Raw genomic sequence first — 16,917 nt, 5'->3', positions numbered from 1 at the left:
ATAGTCAAATGATCTTCAACGAGGGTGCCAAGGACAGACAGTGGGAAAAGGACAATCTCAACAAATGGTGTTGCGACAACTAGACATCCAAATGCAGAAGAATAAAGTCAGATTCTTACTTTACAGCAAATACAGTACTTAAAAGGGATTAAAGGCCTAAAACTATAAAACTCTAGAGGAAAACATAGGGAAAAGTTTCATGACATTGGACTTTGCAATAATTTCTTGGATATGACACCAGATGCACAAGTAACAAAAGCAAAAATAGACAAGTGGGACCACAACAAATTTAAAATCATTTGCACATCAGAGGGCAGCACCCCTGCCACTCAGGTAGCCCCACTGTGAGGGTCCTCCAGCCAGTTTCCCATGTCTCCAGCTGCCGCAGCCTCAGCCAGGAGGTCCCCACAGCCAGTGCAGGGGCTTCTCAGAAAGCAGGCCCTCCCATGAGGACTTTGGGTTTCTCATTCTTGGCACAGGTCCAAACTCACCTGGCCCCACCCATGCACGCCTTATCAGTCCCAGTGGAGATTCCAATTTCCATTCGCCTTTTGACTTCACACACATCTGTTGGGACTGAGCCACGTGGCCAGGGAAGCAGTTGAGCTTCGGCCATGGCTGCGCTTGGGTCCATGGTGCTGGGCTTGGCCAGAGCAGGTCCTATCCCCACTTCCAAGCCCACCATGACCAGGAGGGGCTGCCACTTCAGCAGGTACCAATCTCCTTCGCCACGGGAGCTGGAAGCCTTCAAGGCCAAGGTCACCTTGGAAGAGTGGCTGCCGCTGAAGAGCTGGAGCCGCAGCTCTCGCCTCTTCCTCAGAACCAGGGACCTGAGGCAGCTGCAGGTGTTGGGAGCGCCCTGGGGCGTTGGAGGCTGAGCTAGACGTGGCGGACTCGCCCCGGGGGTCGTCCTGAACTAGCCTTCACAGGCTGCTGCACCACCTCCCCTCCAAGCTCCAGGCCTGTGTCACGGCTCAGCCTGCAGCAGGCCCCGCCCCAGAGCCACCTCGGCCGCTGGCTGTGCCATCTCCAGCGGCCCCAAAGAAGGAGTCTCAAGGCCTCTGTCACTTTCAACCTCTCCCCCCTCCTCACATGGGACCTGAAATGTCTTGCCTGTGGAGACCTGCGCACCTGGACCCGCCCCCAGCCCAGCTGGGACCAGGACCTTATTTATGCACAGCCCCATCCCGGCCTGATTTCCTTTCACCCCTTATTTATACGAAGCTGCTGCCCTGACTCATACCAAAGAGATGCTTATTTTTCTACTTTTGTAAACAGTCAGGAATTGGAAAAAAAAAAAAGAAGAGCCAACTACCAATTTTCAGGAGGTTCAGAGAACAGAGAAATATGTTAAACAGCAGCAGGGCTGCAATAAGCAAAACGCAGGCTCTGGCAAACTGAAGGACAATCCAGTTTTTTCAACACATACATTCAAGGAAAGAGGAAGATGGGGCCCCTATACTCCCTAGGGACAGTCTACAGAGGAAGCCTGGCTTAAACACCTCCACAATTGCCATGTGGAGACCATATTAGGGCCCTGATGCAAACAAACTTTTTAAAATATGGATTTATAAGACAAATGGACATGGGGACCTTGACTGGATATTGGTCGCTAGAAAGGAATTGTTATGAAAATTTAGATGTGATAGTGGTATTGCGTTTTAAAAGTCCTTATCTTTTAGATACACGTACTGAAATAATCCCAAATGAAATAGATGTCTGGAGTTTCGCTTCAGAGGAATTTAGGAGTGGGGAAGTGGACGGATAGGCAGGAGGAAACCAGGCTGGTAACTGTCGAACCACTGGAGCTGGGTTCCATGTACGGGAAAGTCCGTTATATTCCTTTTGTAAATGCAAAGGCTTTAAAAAGGAGCAAATGGGAAAAACGTGGTTTAAGGAAGATAATAGCATCAGGGACCCAGCCCCTTCCAGCTACTGCCCCAGCCTCTTCTTCACTTGGTGTCTACCTCAGTGTCACATGGCTGCTCCATTCCAGCCAGCACAGCCACTCCAGCCAGGAGGATGGGGTGGGAAGAAGGGAAGGACTCGTCTTAGAAGCCACACAAAGCACTTTTTCCATCCCAGAGACCAGACATAGTCACATGACCACGCCTGGCTGCAGGAGAGGCTGAGAAAGGCAGTTTTTATTCAGGCTGTCTAAAAATCAGGGTTCCCATTACCCAGGGAGAAAGGGTAAGTGGAGATCGGGGTTCAATCCGGTGTCTACCACAACTCTCATCCCTCTGAGACTGGTACAGGCATGTGGGTGCCACAGATCGGCGCTTGGAGCTGGCAGCAGAGCTAATGGTCTACAGCTGGTAGGCCTGATGATGTTTAAATATGCTTGTCATTTACATATACAAATTAAGCAATCTGCTCCAAGTCTCCGCTCCGCTTTGGATGCAGAAGTGTCTGACTTCCTTTGATCTCCCAGGTGGGGTGTTCTCTAGGAAGCTGCTGTTCCCGGCAGCCAAGATGGCGGGTACCATTTCTTATGCTGTAGCTAAAACCAAACCCAGCATCTGGTCCTTGGTCTGGCCCGAGGCCTGGACATTTGTTCAGCCAGTGCATGAAATGGAGAAACCTGTTTTCAGTCTCTTCCCCAACAGCTAAGCCGCCTCGTGGGGGCCAGCCCAGCAGTGGTCAGCATCGTGGCCAGAGAGGCCCTGCTGGTCCATAAAGCGAGAATGTCCCAAACCACAGCTGCTCTTATGGGACCCTTACAATTTTTGCCATATGTTCTGCTGACTCAACCCTCATTTTAAAAAACACTTTAAATTGATTTTTAAAGAAATCTATCATTGCTGTAAACAGAAAAGCAGTATGGCCTGCCCTAAAAAGAAGGTAACTGAAAACCTAGCTAAGATTCTGCCAAAGCTGCTGAGCCTGACACCTGCTTTCTCTTTGTTAAAGACAAACTAGCTTTCAACTGACTTCCTTGGGGCATTGAAATGGATTGCAAGAATTGAAAATGCAATTAATTGTTTTCGTAACATCCTTCAATGTTATTTAATGCCTGTCAGTCACTACCAACAGCCATTTCTCCTGGAATGTGCAGTCCCACTGCTGGGACACAGGCTGAACTCTGTCTACCTGCTTCTCCAGCTGTACAATGGGGACCATAACCGTACCACCTTACAGGAGCACTGAGACTGTTACCTGAGCTTGTGCATGTCAAATTTCAGCATATAAAGTGCCTGGCTCACAGTGGAAGCACTCAAATGCTGGCTATTGTCAGTTTCATTGAGAAAATGTCATTAAGGAACTAAATATGACTTCAGGAAAAAAAAGTTTGAGCAAATCAAACTTCAAAGCAGGAAGGTGGACATAAAACCACAAACACTTTATTTAATAATGGAAGACACTTTATTATAATTTTTTAAATCATCTCTCAACATTTCAACTCTTGGTAGAAATCAAATGCAAAACATCTTCACTTTTAAATTAGCATATATTTATCTCAGTCACAGCAACCTCATACAGTACGATACACACCGAGGAGGAGCATGGTCAGAGCACTTCCTTTGCAGCCCATGACACGGTACTTCCTTGATGATACATACATTGGACTTTCTCTCCTAGGACGAGTCAGTCGTTCCTGCTTTCGTCCACTATGTATAGGTTACGTGGCATCACAGTTGGTTAAAAGGGTTACAATAGTGCTGGAGCGATCTGGAAACGGAAAGCTAGAAAACTAGAGCTCTCAGGAGGGACAGGCATTGACACTTCTGAAATGTGAAAAGGAAGAACATCAAAGATGAATGCCCAGAATGGGGTGGTCTCAGTAATAAAGTCAGTTGAAATTTAGCTTTACATACACGTTGGATATCTACAGGGATCTACTTGATATATAAAAAAAGAGCCATAGAAGATTTGAAAAACCTTAAAATCACTCAACTGAGTTGGAAGAACATCAGCAAACTCACAGTGGCCTCAGGATTCAGCTAGATTTCAGTTTGTTCAAGAGCTGAATACTTCCTTCCACCGACCAGAAAACCTGCCGCATGTAAATTCTTGTAACATTCTGTACATCACAAACACTTATGGCTAAAATATATTATTAGTTCACAAGGAAGCGGTTTTATTTTCAAACTCTTGCCCCACTCCTGCTCTGCACCCCAAAAGGAAAATCCAGGGCTCAGTCATTCACATGAGGAGTCATGAGGGCCTTCGGGTTTGGAAGCGCTTAGGCTCAGCTGAGAATCTCAGGCGACATCTGTCTGATGGGCACACGCCAACTCCTGCCCACCTTTAGTGCAAAAAGATCGCAAATGTTGCAGAGTCCCAGAAACAGGCGAAGAGAAGAGGACTGAGATGGGAATCCCGAACGAGTTTCCTTCTGAAACGAGACTCAAGAAGTTTGGAGTGCAAGGTTCACACTCGGCAAGTGGCAAAGACCGGGCTGTGGATCCACAGCTGAGGTTCCTGACTCGTCACGAGGTTTTCACAGTCTGCGGGTGCACAGACCTCTCGGGCCGCACTAACCCCCGAAGTGCACACTGGAGGTAGGTGTATATTTATTGTAGGGAAGACAGTGGCTCTCCACCAACGCAGATCCTCTGCCCCCACACTCTCCGCTCTACCCTCGGGCTGGGGCGAGTGGAGGCCATGACATGGGAGGGCACGAGCCCCTCCCCTGGAAGACTAAAGGACCCGGGGCATTTTTATAAATAGCTACATAATGTCTTTAACCACTTTGAAACACACAGCAAGTTGAATATTTATTTAAAAATAAATCTCAAAAATATCTATTTACAGTACAGTAAGAGGGGCGTGTGCAAACAACAGAAAGGGGGAAGTCAGACCTGCTGTGGAAGGTCCACACTTCAATGCACTGGGGCAAAGTTCACAAACAACATGGGCTGAACTGAGCTGTGGTGGCAACGGGATGACCTTCAGCTCATATTGGACTCAGTTCACCTGTGAAACCTAGAGAGCGGGGAACTCAGGGGCAGGGAGTCCAGGAAGGGGTCCTTGTATTTGGGGCGCGGGCAGCGAAGGGCTGAGCCACTGGAAGAGGCCCAGTGTGGCAGGAGGGCTCATTTCACAAGCCAACAGGCCTCAAGCTCGCCACCCCAGGTGGGCATGTGGAGGTGACCTGGAGGGCCCTTCCTAGTCCAAGGTGGCTTGGCGGTGGGAGGGGGACATGTCGCAAGAGTCCCAGAGCTGGAAATCCTCTTTTAAAATAACAAAAACCAACGGAAGAGGGAGTGGAGAGATTAGCAAAAATGAATCTGAACGGAAGTGCCACCGTCTCCCTTCTCAGGTGACAAAGCAGCCATCGGTTGAAATAACTGAGTCACTAAGTGAACTCCCACGTGGTGTGGCCGACCCACAATCCCCGGCAGCTACATGGTCAAGTGCAGGTTTCTGCTTCCCGGATGAACGCATGAACACTCTTCCCCGTGACACCAGCAAGGTCAGTGGTGTAGCCCTTGTAGCAGGGAGGTGCGAGGTCCGGTCTATCTGTACACCAGGTGGGGGTACTGGGCGGACTTGTAGTTCAGCTGGGTGTTGGGCATGAACTTGTGCAGCTCACTCTTTTTGCAGCAGGGGTCGTAATGATAGGCCATGAGGCAGGCATCGCAGGAAACTTTTGAACACTGGGTGCAGGTGTTGGTGGCACCTGGGCGATTACAGAAGCCACAGCGGGAGCTGGCTGTGCCGGAGGGCTTGGATTTTGAGTGGAGGTGCGCCAGCCGGTCGAGGCCCTGAGCGTGGCCTGCATACTTCTCCCTCAGAGCCGATCCTTGGGCCAGGCTGTCATGGGCGGGGGCCTTGCTGGGGAAGGCGCTGGCCTTGGAGGCCGGGGAACAGGCGAGCAGGCTGTCGCAGCGCTGGCAGATGGAGGAACTGCAGGACAGGCCGCAGTTTTGGCACTTGGATACGGCGGACTCTTTGGCGGGGGGTGAGCGCTTATGGTAGAGGGGGTGGGAATCGTTTCTGACCACCCACACATCCGGCCGCAGGGCATCCTGCCTCCGGTACGTGGCCCTGGGTTCCGAGTCTGTGTACAGATCCACGTCATCCTGAGTGGAGAAGTACGTGCCGCGCAGCAGGCCAAGGCCATTGCTGGGGGAGGAGGATGGAAGATCATCCGGGCTGCCATGGGGGGAGCTGGACATGGTCAGGAGCGAGGCGGACGGGCGGATGATCTCGTCCTTGAGGTCGTCCCCCACGTCTGCAGCCACAGGCTCCTTCCGCAGGCTCAACGAGGTCTTCAGGGGTGGCTTCCGGCTCTCCCAGTAGCTGTCGTAGGCGTCCACGGACCTCGAGGGCTTGGTCACGCGCGGCTTGTAGTAGTCCTTGGCTGCCCGCTCGCTGGCCGACTTCTGGAGAGCCACGCGGGCCATCGAGGCTGTGAGATGCTCGCGGCCCTCAGCCCGCCGCCGCAGGGCGTCCGAGCAGCCGCGCACGTCCTCGGCGCTGCTCTTGCGCTCGTTCACCACGTCCAGCTCAGAATAGCCCTTGTCCTTGACTTGTGAGTGGATTTCCAGCATCTGCTCACACTCCACCTTGGCCAGAAAGAGTTCAAAGGAGACCATCTTCACCTGGAGGGTCTCCACGAACTCTTTGAGCTTGTACGCAGTCCCCAACTCGGGCACGTAGCCCATGTAATTCAGGATGGTTCGGATGTCCTCTTCCAGTAACGTGGACTTGACGTAATAAACGAAGGGGCCCGTGTAGGTCTAGAAGGGGGAGGGGGGAGGGTCAGAAGAAGAGGCGGGACTGTCTGAGACACAAGAAAGGCTGCCTCAAAGCCCCGTACATCCAAGTCTGAGCGCGAGCGCGGGGAACCGCAGAAAGGGAACGGAATGATCTCAACAGCTTCTCACTACAGAAGGCAATAGCTCAGCTACTGGTGTGAGGGAAATGACACATCACTCCTCTCTTAAGCACAGGGAACAAAGCCATTAGCTTCCTATGTGGGGCGCAGCAGCTCTGCTCCCTACGGGGAGGAGGAGGGCAAACTCGATAAAGAAGGGATCGGATCAGAGGCTGGTGCCTGATGAGCACTGAGAATATTCCTTTCTGGTATTTCTACGAAGGTCTGAAGAAATATGTCAGACTTAAGAGCCTGGCTCGATGCGAACCCTCCTGAGCGATCACTGCCTTCAGAATGGTTCAGAATTCTCTCTCAAATCCAGCCTCCTCACTCCTCCTCTGTCTTATGCCCAGACATCTGTGGCAGCCTCCTAACTGCTCTCCCGCCCTACTCTTGTCCCTCTACAGTCTACCGCCTAAAGCAGCCAGAAGGATTCTCTTCACATGTGAATGGATCCCGGCACTGCCTCGCTTCCAGCCCACTTAGCACAAATCCATGTCCTCTAACCCGTTGCCAGGCCCTGCACCACCGGGGGGCTGCCTGCCTTTCCACCCTCCCAGTTGCAGATGTGAGCTGCCAGGGGCAGGGACCCAGCAAAGAGACGACATGGACAGGCAGGCAAGGTGGGGAGCCCTGGGGGTAACTGTGGTCATTATCCCACAGGCGGTGGGGAGCATGGGCGGGTGTGCGGGCAGGGAACGGATGAGATCAGACTCGCACGAGCCTTCCCGAGAGGGACCGGAAGGGGCAAGAAAGCAGAAGGGAGACCAATGTGGAGGCGCCTGCTTGGACCTTACCTTGATGCTTCTGAATTCCTTCTTCCATGGGTAGAGGAAGAGGTTGACGCCCACCGTCTCCAGCATGCTGAAGGCGCAGTGCAGAGCCCGCAGGCTGGAGGCGCTCAGCGTGCGCAGGGAGCTCTCCACCACCTCGTAGAACTGGAGCAGCCGGAAGCGGTAGAAGGGGTCCACCCTGTGCAGGCTGAGCAAGGTGGCGGCCGCCTCCCGCAGGTGCTCGTCACTGCCAGGCCGCTGCTTGCTGGGGGTGGTGTCCACTTTGCCCTCATGGAACTGCACATACTTCCGAAATAAGTCATCCTTGTATTTCGTATCCATTGAACTGGGCTTCCCCATCCAATCCAGGGACGGGGCTACCTTATCTCCTCCATGGCTTGTGGGTCAGAAGCAGGGCCATTGCTAAAAGCGCTGACATAATGCCCAGCTGGACCAGCGGAGTGCTCTGGAAGGGGGAGAGCAAGAAGCACATCATCCCTGGAAATGGTCCACACACCAGCTGTGGCTGCGAGGCCGAGCAGAACCCAGAACTGGCCTGAGGTGCGCGGGCACCTCCAGCCCGGGGCCCCGTTCTGCTCATTCATTCAACACATTTACTGAACGTGTACTACGTGCAAGGTCATGGTGGACACGAGACGGGTAAGGTCCCTGATGTTGTTGAGCTCGCAAGTGAAAAATATGGCTGGGGCACCTAACCTGCTTTTGTGGGGAGAAGCCCCGAGGCAGTGACGGTTACACCTGAAGGATGAGGAGTGTGCCAGGCGAAGAGGTGGGGCAAGGCTGTAACACGAGAGGCCTCAGCGGGGAGATAAGCACCGAGTGCTTACTACGCGCCAGGTGCTAACCGGACTAAAGCCTTCCTTCCTCTCGAACCCTAGGAGATAGGGACTGCTGTTATCCCCTCCTACAGATGTACAACTGAGACACAGAGACGGTAAGAAACTTGCCGAAGGTTACAGAATTCTTAAGAAGCTGAGATCAGAGCCCTGGCAGTCTGGCTCCAAAGTCCATGCCCTTCCCCACCACACCCTGCCTTCTGAAGGCAGGAAGGAGCTTGGCTGTGAACACAAAGCAGCCTGCGGGGTGGCTGAAGCCACGAGAGGAGGGGAGCGAGCAGAGATGAAGCGCAGTCGTGGCAGCATCCCGCCCCCAAGGCCTCAGAGAGCATGTTCACAAGGGTGAGGCACCTGCCTGAGGAATGCAAAGCCCGGGAAGAGGGACATGATGTACTTGTGGTTGGAAAGAGAGACCACGCTGGCTGCTGGCCCCTGGAGAGTGCTTTTATCCACCTCTGATGGGCTGCATTCCCCTTCGCCTTAAGAGCAGTTTACAGTTCCGTTGGGAGAAGATAGCAGGTTCCGAGCTGGGACACACAGGATTTATATACTCGCTGTCTGCTTGGCCACCCGTTACTAGGACATGTACAGATCCAGCGATATTCTGATGCCACGGTGCGGGCAGCGGGAGCCAACGGGATTCACGGAAGGACGTTACCAGGAGGGCAGGCAACAAAGCACAGGGGCGACACACCGATTGCGAAGCCAGGCTGCCTGCATCTCTGGGTTATTGGGGATAACTCACCTCTCTGGGCTTCAGTTTTCTCATCAGAAAATGGGGGTTAATAATAATAGTACCTAGTTGGTGGAAGATGGTATGCTATCAGCATGCAAAGCTCTTCACAGAGCGCTGGCTCAAAGGAAGCCCTTGATAGACAAGCAGCCATTCCTGGTGTCTGAAGATGCTACACCCACACCCACCATGCACTCTCAAGAAGGGAAGAAGAGAGCGGGACAAACATCTCTGACTGCACTTTCACTCGCCTGTCCTGACCACAGCTGCATGGCTGCAGGGACCCTGACCCCATTACTCAGTAAGGTAACCACAGCACGGGGACAGGGTATGTGCTTCCTAAGTGCCTGCTAACTGAGTGAAGCAGGCTCCTGCTGGCAGTGGGGGATGGCAAGGGACCGACACAGAAGCTGCAGAGGGATGGGATGGACCTGCGTGGTCCTTGAGCAGATGTGAGTTCAGCTCAGGAAGTCCTAAAGGCCTACAAGCCTGGCAACTATCATGAGGTCAATAAAACCATCCACATTTCAATGAGGCACGAAGGCTCGACATGGTCAGACCGCTGCTCACCTCATAGCAGTCTGTCCCTTCCCTCTAAGCGCCACCCACATGGACCCTTCTTTCTGTCTGCTCCTCAGACACGCCAAGCTCATTTCCATCTCAGGACCTTCGCACACGTTGTTCCTTTTGCATGTTCTTCCTCTGATTCTTCCCACTGCTGGCTCACCCCCCTTCAGGCCTCAGCCCAAATGCCAACCCTCAGCAGCCCTCCCTGACAGCCCCAGCCCAATAACTCCCACCTCCCCAGTCCCTCCCTAGCCAGTGATCCTGGGGTAATCACCATCTGAAACTATCACCATTATTAATTTACTGGCTTCCTCTCTTAGTCTGCCCCCCATTACGCAGTGAGCTCCACAAAGGCAAGGCTACATCTGTTTCGTTCACCATGATGCCTACCTACCACAGAGCCTGGCCCTTAGTAGGCACTTGATACAAGTGAAATGAATGATGCAAAGGATGTAAGCTTCACGACGCCACTCCTTTAGTTTCTCATTTAGCTCCCCCAAGAATCCTGGGCGATGTGTGTGTGTGTGTGTGTGTGTGTGAGAGAGAGAGAGAGAGAGAGAGAGAGAGAGAGAGAGAGAGAGAGAGAACAGAGGCTCCATGACATGACATGCTCTAAGTAGCTCAGGGTTAGTAAAAGGGGGATTCCAAGCCTGGCCTTGTGACTTGGCACCTGTGTTCCTCCCACCGCCCCACGATTCCCAGGTTCACAAGCATTTATGCACCACCTACCTTGTGCCAGGCCCCGGACAGGGTGCACCGGGGGGCATGGGGTGGGTAAGAGCGGTCGGGGACAGTTGAGAAGACATAACCCTTCCCTCAATTCTAGTTGAAAGAGCTTACTGTCTAGCATCAAAGGACATATGTTCTCTTAAAAAATAAAACCGTATTGCAGCCTGGGAGAAGACATCACTGTCCTTGCTAAGAAAAACCTAAATGCATTTACCACTTTGTATTTCTCTAAGCGAGGCTTCCATCCTGCCTCTGGCCCGCAAGGACTATTTTTTGATACACGTGAAAACAATTGACACAGAATGCCATCAAGCCTCCTAAACACTGCTGTGAGTTTGCTCCAAGGAAATCAGCCTCGAGCCCATGGAGGCTGACTTTTTTTTTTTTTTTTTAACAGAGTCAGCCACCCTCCAGCTCAGCGGCTGCCGCTCTGTAATCACACCACACTCCACATCCTTGTTTGTTGCTGGCAAACAATAAACAAGGGGAAGGGATCCAAACAGCCCCATTGGTGTCCAAAATCCTAAAGTCAAGGATGGGAAACCTATCCAAAAAGAATCTTAAGTCAATCTAGATAGGTGAGGAAAACGGTGAAAGAAAATGAATGCTAAAAAATAATTAAGGAAAGGAAAGAGAAGGAAACTAACAATTATTGAGGTCCTATGTGCTAAGCATTGGGCTTTCCATTTCAACTCCATCATCCCATTTAATCCTCACAACACTAAGAGAAAACCAAGGCTCGGTCGTTAACCTGCCCAACAGAGCTTCAAAGGGTCAGAACTGCAATTTGAACTTGGGTTGGCCGGCCCTGAGGCCTGTGCTTTTTCCCATTTATCTCACTCATTTATTGTTACAGTTACTACCATTCACAGAGGGATTAGTACTTTAGTACAGGGCCCTCCTTCTGCTGAGGCTCGATGAAAATCAATGAAATCAACACAACAGCCTCAAGGTTACAGAGGAAACTGAGGCTCAGACAAGTCCAAAGTCACAAGGTCAGGAAAAAGTGGATCTGAGATCTGAACCTTGGTCTGATGCCAAAACCCTGACTCAAGCTCTGGGCTGCGCTGCTTTTAAGCAAAGCTGCCCTGCTGTATCTGCTGGACAGCTCTACTCGAAAGGGCTCAGCTAAGCTAGGAGGCCTGGTGGCCCTGTGAGCAGAGTTAAGTTCCAGAAATTCCTGTAGTAGCAAAATTCACATTTTCCCACACAGAATGGGGCTGGAAGAGCCACAAAGCTCTATGATGTAAGCTCGAGGGCCAAGGAAAGAAGCTGGCCAGAGACCGGCCAGTGGTGAAGCAGCTGACATCATCCGTCCTGAATACATTTTCTGAGAATACAGGCTGCATTATAGCTGGTCATAGCTGGTGTCTTTTCGGAGCACAGAACCAGCAATTTATTCCCAGTACTCTGCAAGAATCCAAACACCCTCACTGCAAAAAAAAGCGTGCTTACAGGAGACCAGACAGCTCAGTGACAGAGCTGTTAATTTCTCCAAGCAGCCCAAGGACTGGGAAGCCAAGACGTGCCAGTCGGGCAGGAAAAAAATGGCACTGTGAACATTCCTAACGGAGTCAGGCAGGTGCCCAGAGCCAACAGGCCTGGTCAGCACTTCCTGCACCCACAATCTGGGCCCCCTTTCCAAAGCAAATCGATGAAGAGATAGATATTGCAGTCAGGGAGGGGGTGGCTTTTTAATAATTTTTTAAACACCTCAGAGGAAAGCTGTATCTGTTTAAAACCCCACTGAATGGAACTGAAATGATTCTGGGTAGCAAAGCATTGGCTTGGCTTTACCTCAGCTGGCCCATTCAAGCAGAAATGTTCCCCAAGCAGCATTTGAAGGCGCCCCCTCCCTGCACAGGCAGGAGCTATTTTGGTCCCAGCACTGCCCCAGTCCACAGGTTTACAGATCCCTGGTCTAGCTTCAGCGGGCTCCGAGTTCCTTCAGCCCCCAAACAGCAGCGGGGGGGGGGGGGGGGGGGGGAGCAATTCAGCCCCCTCCACCTCCGCTCCCCACTCCTTTGCACTCATTCCAAGCCCCAAGCTCCGGAGACACAATCAAGGCACCTTTCACTGACTGTGAAACACCAGAGGGTCCCCACACCCCAACCAGATTCCGGAGAAATTCAGAGATAGGCCTTCCAAACCTCTGAAAATAACCTCGGCGGTGCTGCAATTGGGCTTCCCTGGTGGCAGCTGCCTCTCCGAGGGGCTCTGAAGAAAGCAGTTTTCCCTCCCTGCGGGGGACAGGAGCTGGCGGCTATTCCCAGCCTGGTAATTCCTACAGCCTCCGAGGGCCACGTCAGTTGTGAAAAACACCCGAGACCCAAACTCGGGCACTCCCCACGGGTCTGTGAATGAATTAACAGAAGCTATCATTTACTGGACGTCTGCTGTAGGCCAGAGCTTGTACTTCACACGCATTCTCTCACTTCATCCCCACTACGGTCCTAGCAGCAGGTTCACTCCATGTAACTAATTAATTAGACAACTGAGGCTCAGACGATGAAATGACTTGTCCAAGGTCACACAGTGAGTACAAACCCAGGTCTGCCGCCAAAAGCTGGACTGGGGACCACTATGTGGTACCTGCCTCTCAATGGAATCGGGGTGCCCTCCTGCTTGGTTAGTCTCCGAAAAGGGGGTGTTCCTCCTGAGCTGCCCTGAACCACCTATAGCCGGTCCTAGATGTCTGCGAGGCAGTCCTTGGGGGAGTAGGGATCCAGAGGACAAGCTGGGACCCCGGGGCGCCGAAAATGCGAGCCCGCCAGTCCTCCCGGACGGCCGCGAGGAGACCCCGCTCCCCAGCCGCCGAGCCCCGCCGAGTCGGGTGCCCCCTCCACCCGGGGAAGCCCCAGAGGCCGTTTCGCCAGCGGCTGCCCACACTCACCTCGGCACTGCAGCGGAAGACGCCCCGGCTGAGGGTAGCAAGAAGGAGCCGAGCCGCGGCAGCCCCCAAAGCCGAGCCCGGCTGGGCTCCCCTGCTCCAGCCGGCTGTAGGGGACCGAGACCAGTACTCCCGAGCCAGCGGCGACCCGGAAACATTCGGACCGGAAGTGACGTCCGTCGGAGGCGGGCCCAAAAGGAGGCCGGGCCGCGGCTGCGCGCTGGGCCGAGAAAAAGCCGAGACCCAAGGGCAGCGGAGGAAGAAGCAGGAGGCCGAACAAACACAGAAGCCGCAGAATCCCACTTTGAGCATTAAAGGGACGCTGTCCGGGCTGGGGCTAGGACCCGGAAATAAAAGGGCCGGAAGTGACGCACGCCAACAGCCCCGGAATGGCAGCTAGCCGGGTTGTCATGGGAACCTGTCAGGAGTTGGGCGGTGGAGTCTCAGAACTGCTAGCACAGGTTGAGACACTCTGGGTCTCGAACTCCCGAACTTGGCCATCGTGGGGATGATCCCCGAGCTGCGCTTCCGACTGCGCCTGGGCAGGAGCTAACATTGAATCCCTCGCTACTTTTTTACAGGCGGAAATACCGAGGCTTAAAGAGAGCAAGAGATGCTCAGTATCTCAAGATTGAATCCAGCCTTGGGAGTACTGTTGATGTTACAGTTACAGGCTGTTGTTAAGAGTGGGGTCCCAGCTTGGCCTTTGCCACTTATTAGCTGCGTGACCTTGGGCAAGTTACTTAACTTCTCTGAGCCTCAGTTTTTTTCACCTGTAAAATGGAATAATAATGGTACCGCCTCCTGGGATTCGTATAAGAATTAAGTGAGTTTATATATGGATACCGCTTATTACAATAGTTGGCATATAGTAAAGATCTAAATACATTTTGCTTTTTAAATCTGGTTAAGTCCAAGGAAATGACCTCTCTGCCCTCAACTTCCTTAAATGGAAGTCGTGTTGCGGAAGACCAAGCCAAAATATTGCCTCTTCGCTTTGTGACTTTTCACATTGGCATCAATACTGGTGGCTTGTCACTTCACTTGGCTTTGTCTATACTCCCACCTATCGCGTTGCCCGTGAGCTCCCCGAGGCCTCGGTTTTTGTGGATCACCACTTACTGAATCCCTAATGCTTGCAAAGTCGACTGCTGAACATATTTGCTGTTTAACCATTCAGTCTATCTCTCTAACCTACCCCAGACATTTATTAAAGACTCAGAGCCCACTCCATGCCAAGTTCTCTTCCTCCAACATACTCTTGGCTCCCTAGACTTACCATACTTTTCTACCCTTCAAGCCTCTGTGCATTTGTATACTGTACCCTCGGTGTGAACGTCCTTCCCGCACCTCGTCCCTTCCTCGCTTTCTTGGTTTCCAGCCCCAGCTCAGCCCTCACATTCCTTTCGGAAGCTTTCTCTCATTTTTCCAGGCAAAGACCTGCCTTCCTCTGATTCCCCACAACACTGTCTTTCATAGTTTTATCTCAGCTCTTATTACAGTGGATTCTATATATATTTTTAAACCTGACACGCTGCCCACCGCCCCCCGAAGACCTGGAGCTCCTTATACATGTGTTTTCCCAGAGCTTTGAACCTATCTGTTCATGAGGTGCCTAATAGGTATTCTTTGATTATAGGATTGTCTCTCTCAGCCTTGGTGTCCCCAGCTAACGCTGGTGGGTCTTGTCTCAGGAGTCAATAACATAATACAAGAAGAAGTATTTGGGCAACCAGCAACCTGCTATTCAAACAGCAGCAATTGCTACAGTTATCTGTTGCTATCTGAGCATCCCTTAAGGTCTTTGTGTACATCAGCCTTTATCAGCTCACGTTTAAACTTCTCTCTTAATCACCTGCAAGGTGATGGTGTTTACAGGAATTCCAGCTAAGAAAACTGTCCCACCCAAACTCTCTGCCTTGGCAACAACTCAAAACTGTCCTTTGGAAACTGTTGCAAGACTGCATGAGACTGCTAATAAATCCCTCCAGCTCTGGGTCTGTGACAGACAAAAGGGAAACAGATTTTTAAAAGGCTTTACCAGTAGATAACCCTGGTCATTGAGACTTGGCAACATTTCATATCAGAAAAGACCCAAAGGCTCTGAAGAGAGCCATGTTTTTCATCTTTTAGACAGAGTTAGTGATGTGGAATCACAGGAGCATCCTTTTCAGATTTTATTACATAATGATTAACAGATTATATAACAGTCATGTGACAATGATTAGCTACCTCTACTTCCTAAGAGCTAACAACACAAACCATCTACCTACTTCTTTCTATTTTTTTAGGTTTTCCCTTTTTTTCTCAAATCACAAAAGTAACATGAATCCCAATAATACAGACATGAGTAGGACCAAAAAAAAAAAAGAAAAGAAAGGAAATAAAAAAAGAAAAGCAATCCTATGACCCAGCAATTTGATTTCTTGGAATCTACCAGAGAAACAAGCATAAGTGCACAGGAGATGCTGTTTATAATTCAAAACAAAAACCAGAAACTCTGTAAATGTCCATCAACAGGAGAAGGTGTATCCATACTAATGTATCACTTTAAAGGATTAAGTAAACCTATTTCACTCTTCAAGACATATGGTGAAATGAAACAAACAAAAAAGATATAACCTGAGGTGGAAAACAAAATGTCAACCAATACTATGTATTTTCTAAGGTTATGTATATAAAGTCAAGTGGGGACAATAATATACATACAGATCATTTGTTTTTTAAATCATTCCACAAATAAATATTATGTGATTTTTATTAATTTCTTTCCGTCTCTCCCAGAAGTCAGTAAGCTCCATAAGGATATAGCTGTATCTGTTTTGCTCACAATTATATCACTACTATCTGCCATGTATACACTACCCCACACACAACAGGAGGTTCAACAGTATTTGTTTCTGATGGACACTTTCACTGAATGCTAAATTTGATGTTAAATTTAAAGGGCATAACTGTGAGCAAGACAGACAGCCCTTGCCCTCAAGGAGTGTACAGACTCTTTATCAGAAAGAGAATATTAATAAAATAGGAGTAGAATGAACTAAAAACACTTAATTCAGAATAGAAGGTGGCAAATGTTATGAGAGGGGTATAGAGCGTAGAAAATGGAGAAGTGACCTCTGGCAGGGCAAACAGGGGACAGCCTCAAGTAGGAGGTTGCATTTGATCTGGGCTTTGAGAGAGTTGGACGTGTGCAGACCTCCAGCTTTCCTTCCAGCTAGAGGAAAGAAAGCCATCAAAAGCAAGGACTGGAAATTGAAACGCAACTGCCTCCAAGCATATGAAGTGGGCCTAACTAGGTACTAGAGTACTGCAGTCTATACTAGGTAGTACTTGTAGTAGTAATGTAGTCTAACATACTACCTGGCTTACAGTAGGCATTCAATAAATACTCTAGTGAGAAAACAAATATTGTTGAATCCCCCACCACGCTCCTGCTGATTGCTTTTAATTTCCCCACTGATTGTGATCAAATATCCAGGTTTCTGAAGAGGAGCTAGAAGTCCCGATTTTTAAGTGAGACTTCTTAATTATAAACA

At 50.7% G+C, this 16,917-nt stretch overlaps 1 protein-coding gene and 1 pseudogene across 1 annotated transcript; one reads left to right on the top strand and one right to left on the bottom strand.

Annotated features, from left to right (window-relative positions):
• Positions 1-515: 515 nt before the first annotated feature.
• LOC141568061 (interferon lambda-1 pseudogene) lies at positions 516-2,322 on the top strand (annotated as a pseudogene).
• A 1,021-nt stretch (positions 2,323-3,343) lies between these two features.
• Positions 3,344-13,533, bottom strand: SPATA2 (spermatogenesis associated 2). The gene is made up of 3 exons (XM_019726102.3): positions 13,379-13,533; positions 7,624-8,065; positions 3,344-6,689 (listed from the first exon to the last, which is right to left on the bottom strand). Exons 2-3 carry the CDS (start codon positions 7,957-7,959, stop codon positions 5,463-5,465), a joined length of 1,563 nt encoding a protein of 520 aa, XP_019581661.3. The 5' UTR covers positions 7,960-8,065; positions 13,379-13,533; the 3' UTR covers positions 3,344-5,462.
• Positions 13,534-16,917: the final 3,384 nt, after the last annotated feature.

The sequence above is a fragment of the Rhinolophus sinicus genome, chromosome 13, assembly GCF_057876585.1.
Source record: "Rhinolophus sinicus isolate RSI-liver-muscle chromosome 13, RSI-T2T, whole genome shotgun sequence".
Classification (NCBI taxonomy): domain Eukaryota; kingdom Metazoa; phylum Chordata; class Mammalia; order Chiroptera; family Rhinolophidae; genus Rhinolophus; species Rhinolophus sinicus.
Note: the sequence above shows the minus strand (reverse complement) of the source record. Positions and strands in the feature narration are given on the sequence as shown.

Bases quoted from the DNA above. Each gene is read 5' to 3' on its own strand.
- SPATA2 (XM_019726102.3), bottom strand. From the start codon at position 7,959: ATGGGGAAGCCCAGTTCAATGGATACGAAATACAAGGATGACTTATTT. The intron at 6,690-7,623 runs GTAAGGTCCAAG...TCCCCCTTCTAG, and splicing joins AGGAATTCAGAAGCATCAAG to ACCTACACGGGCCCCTTCGT.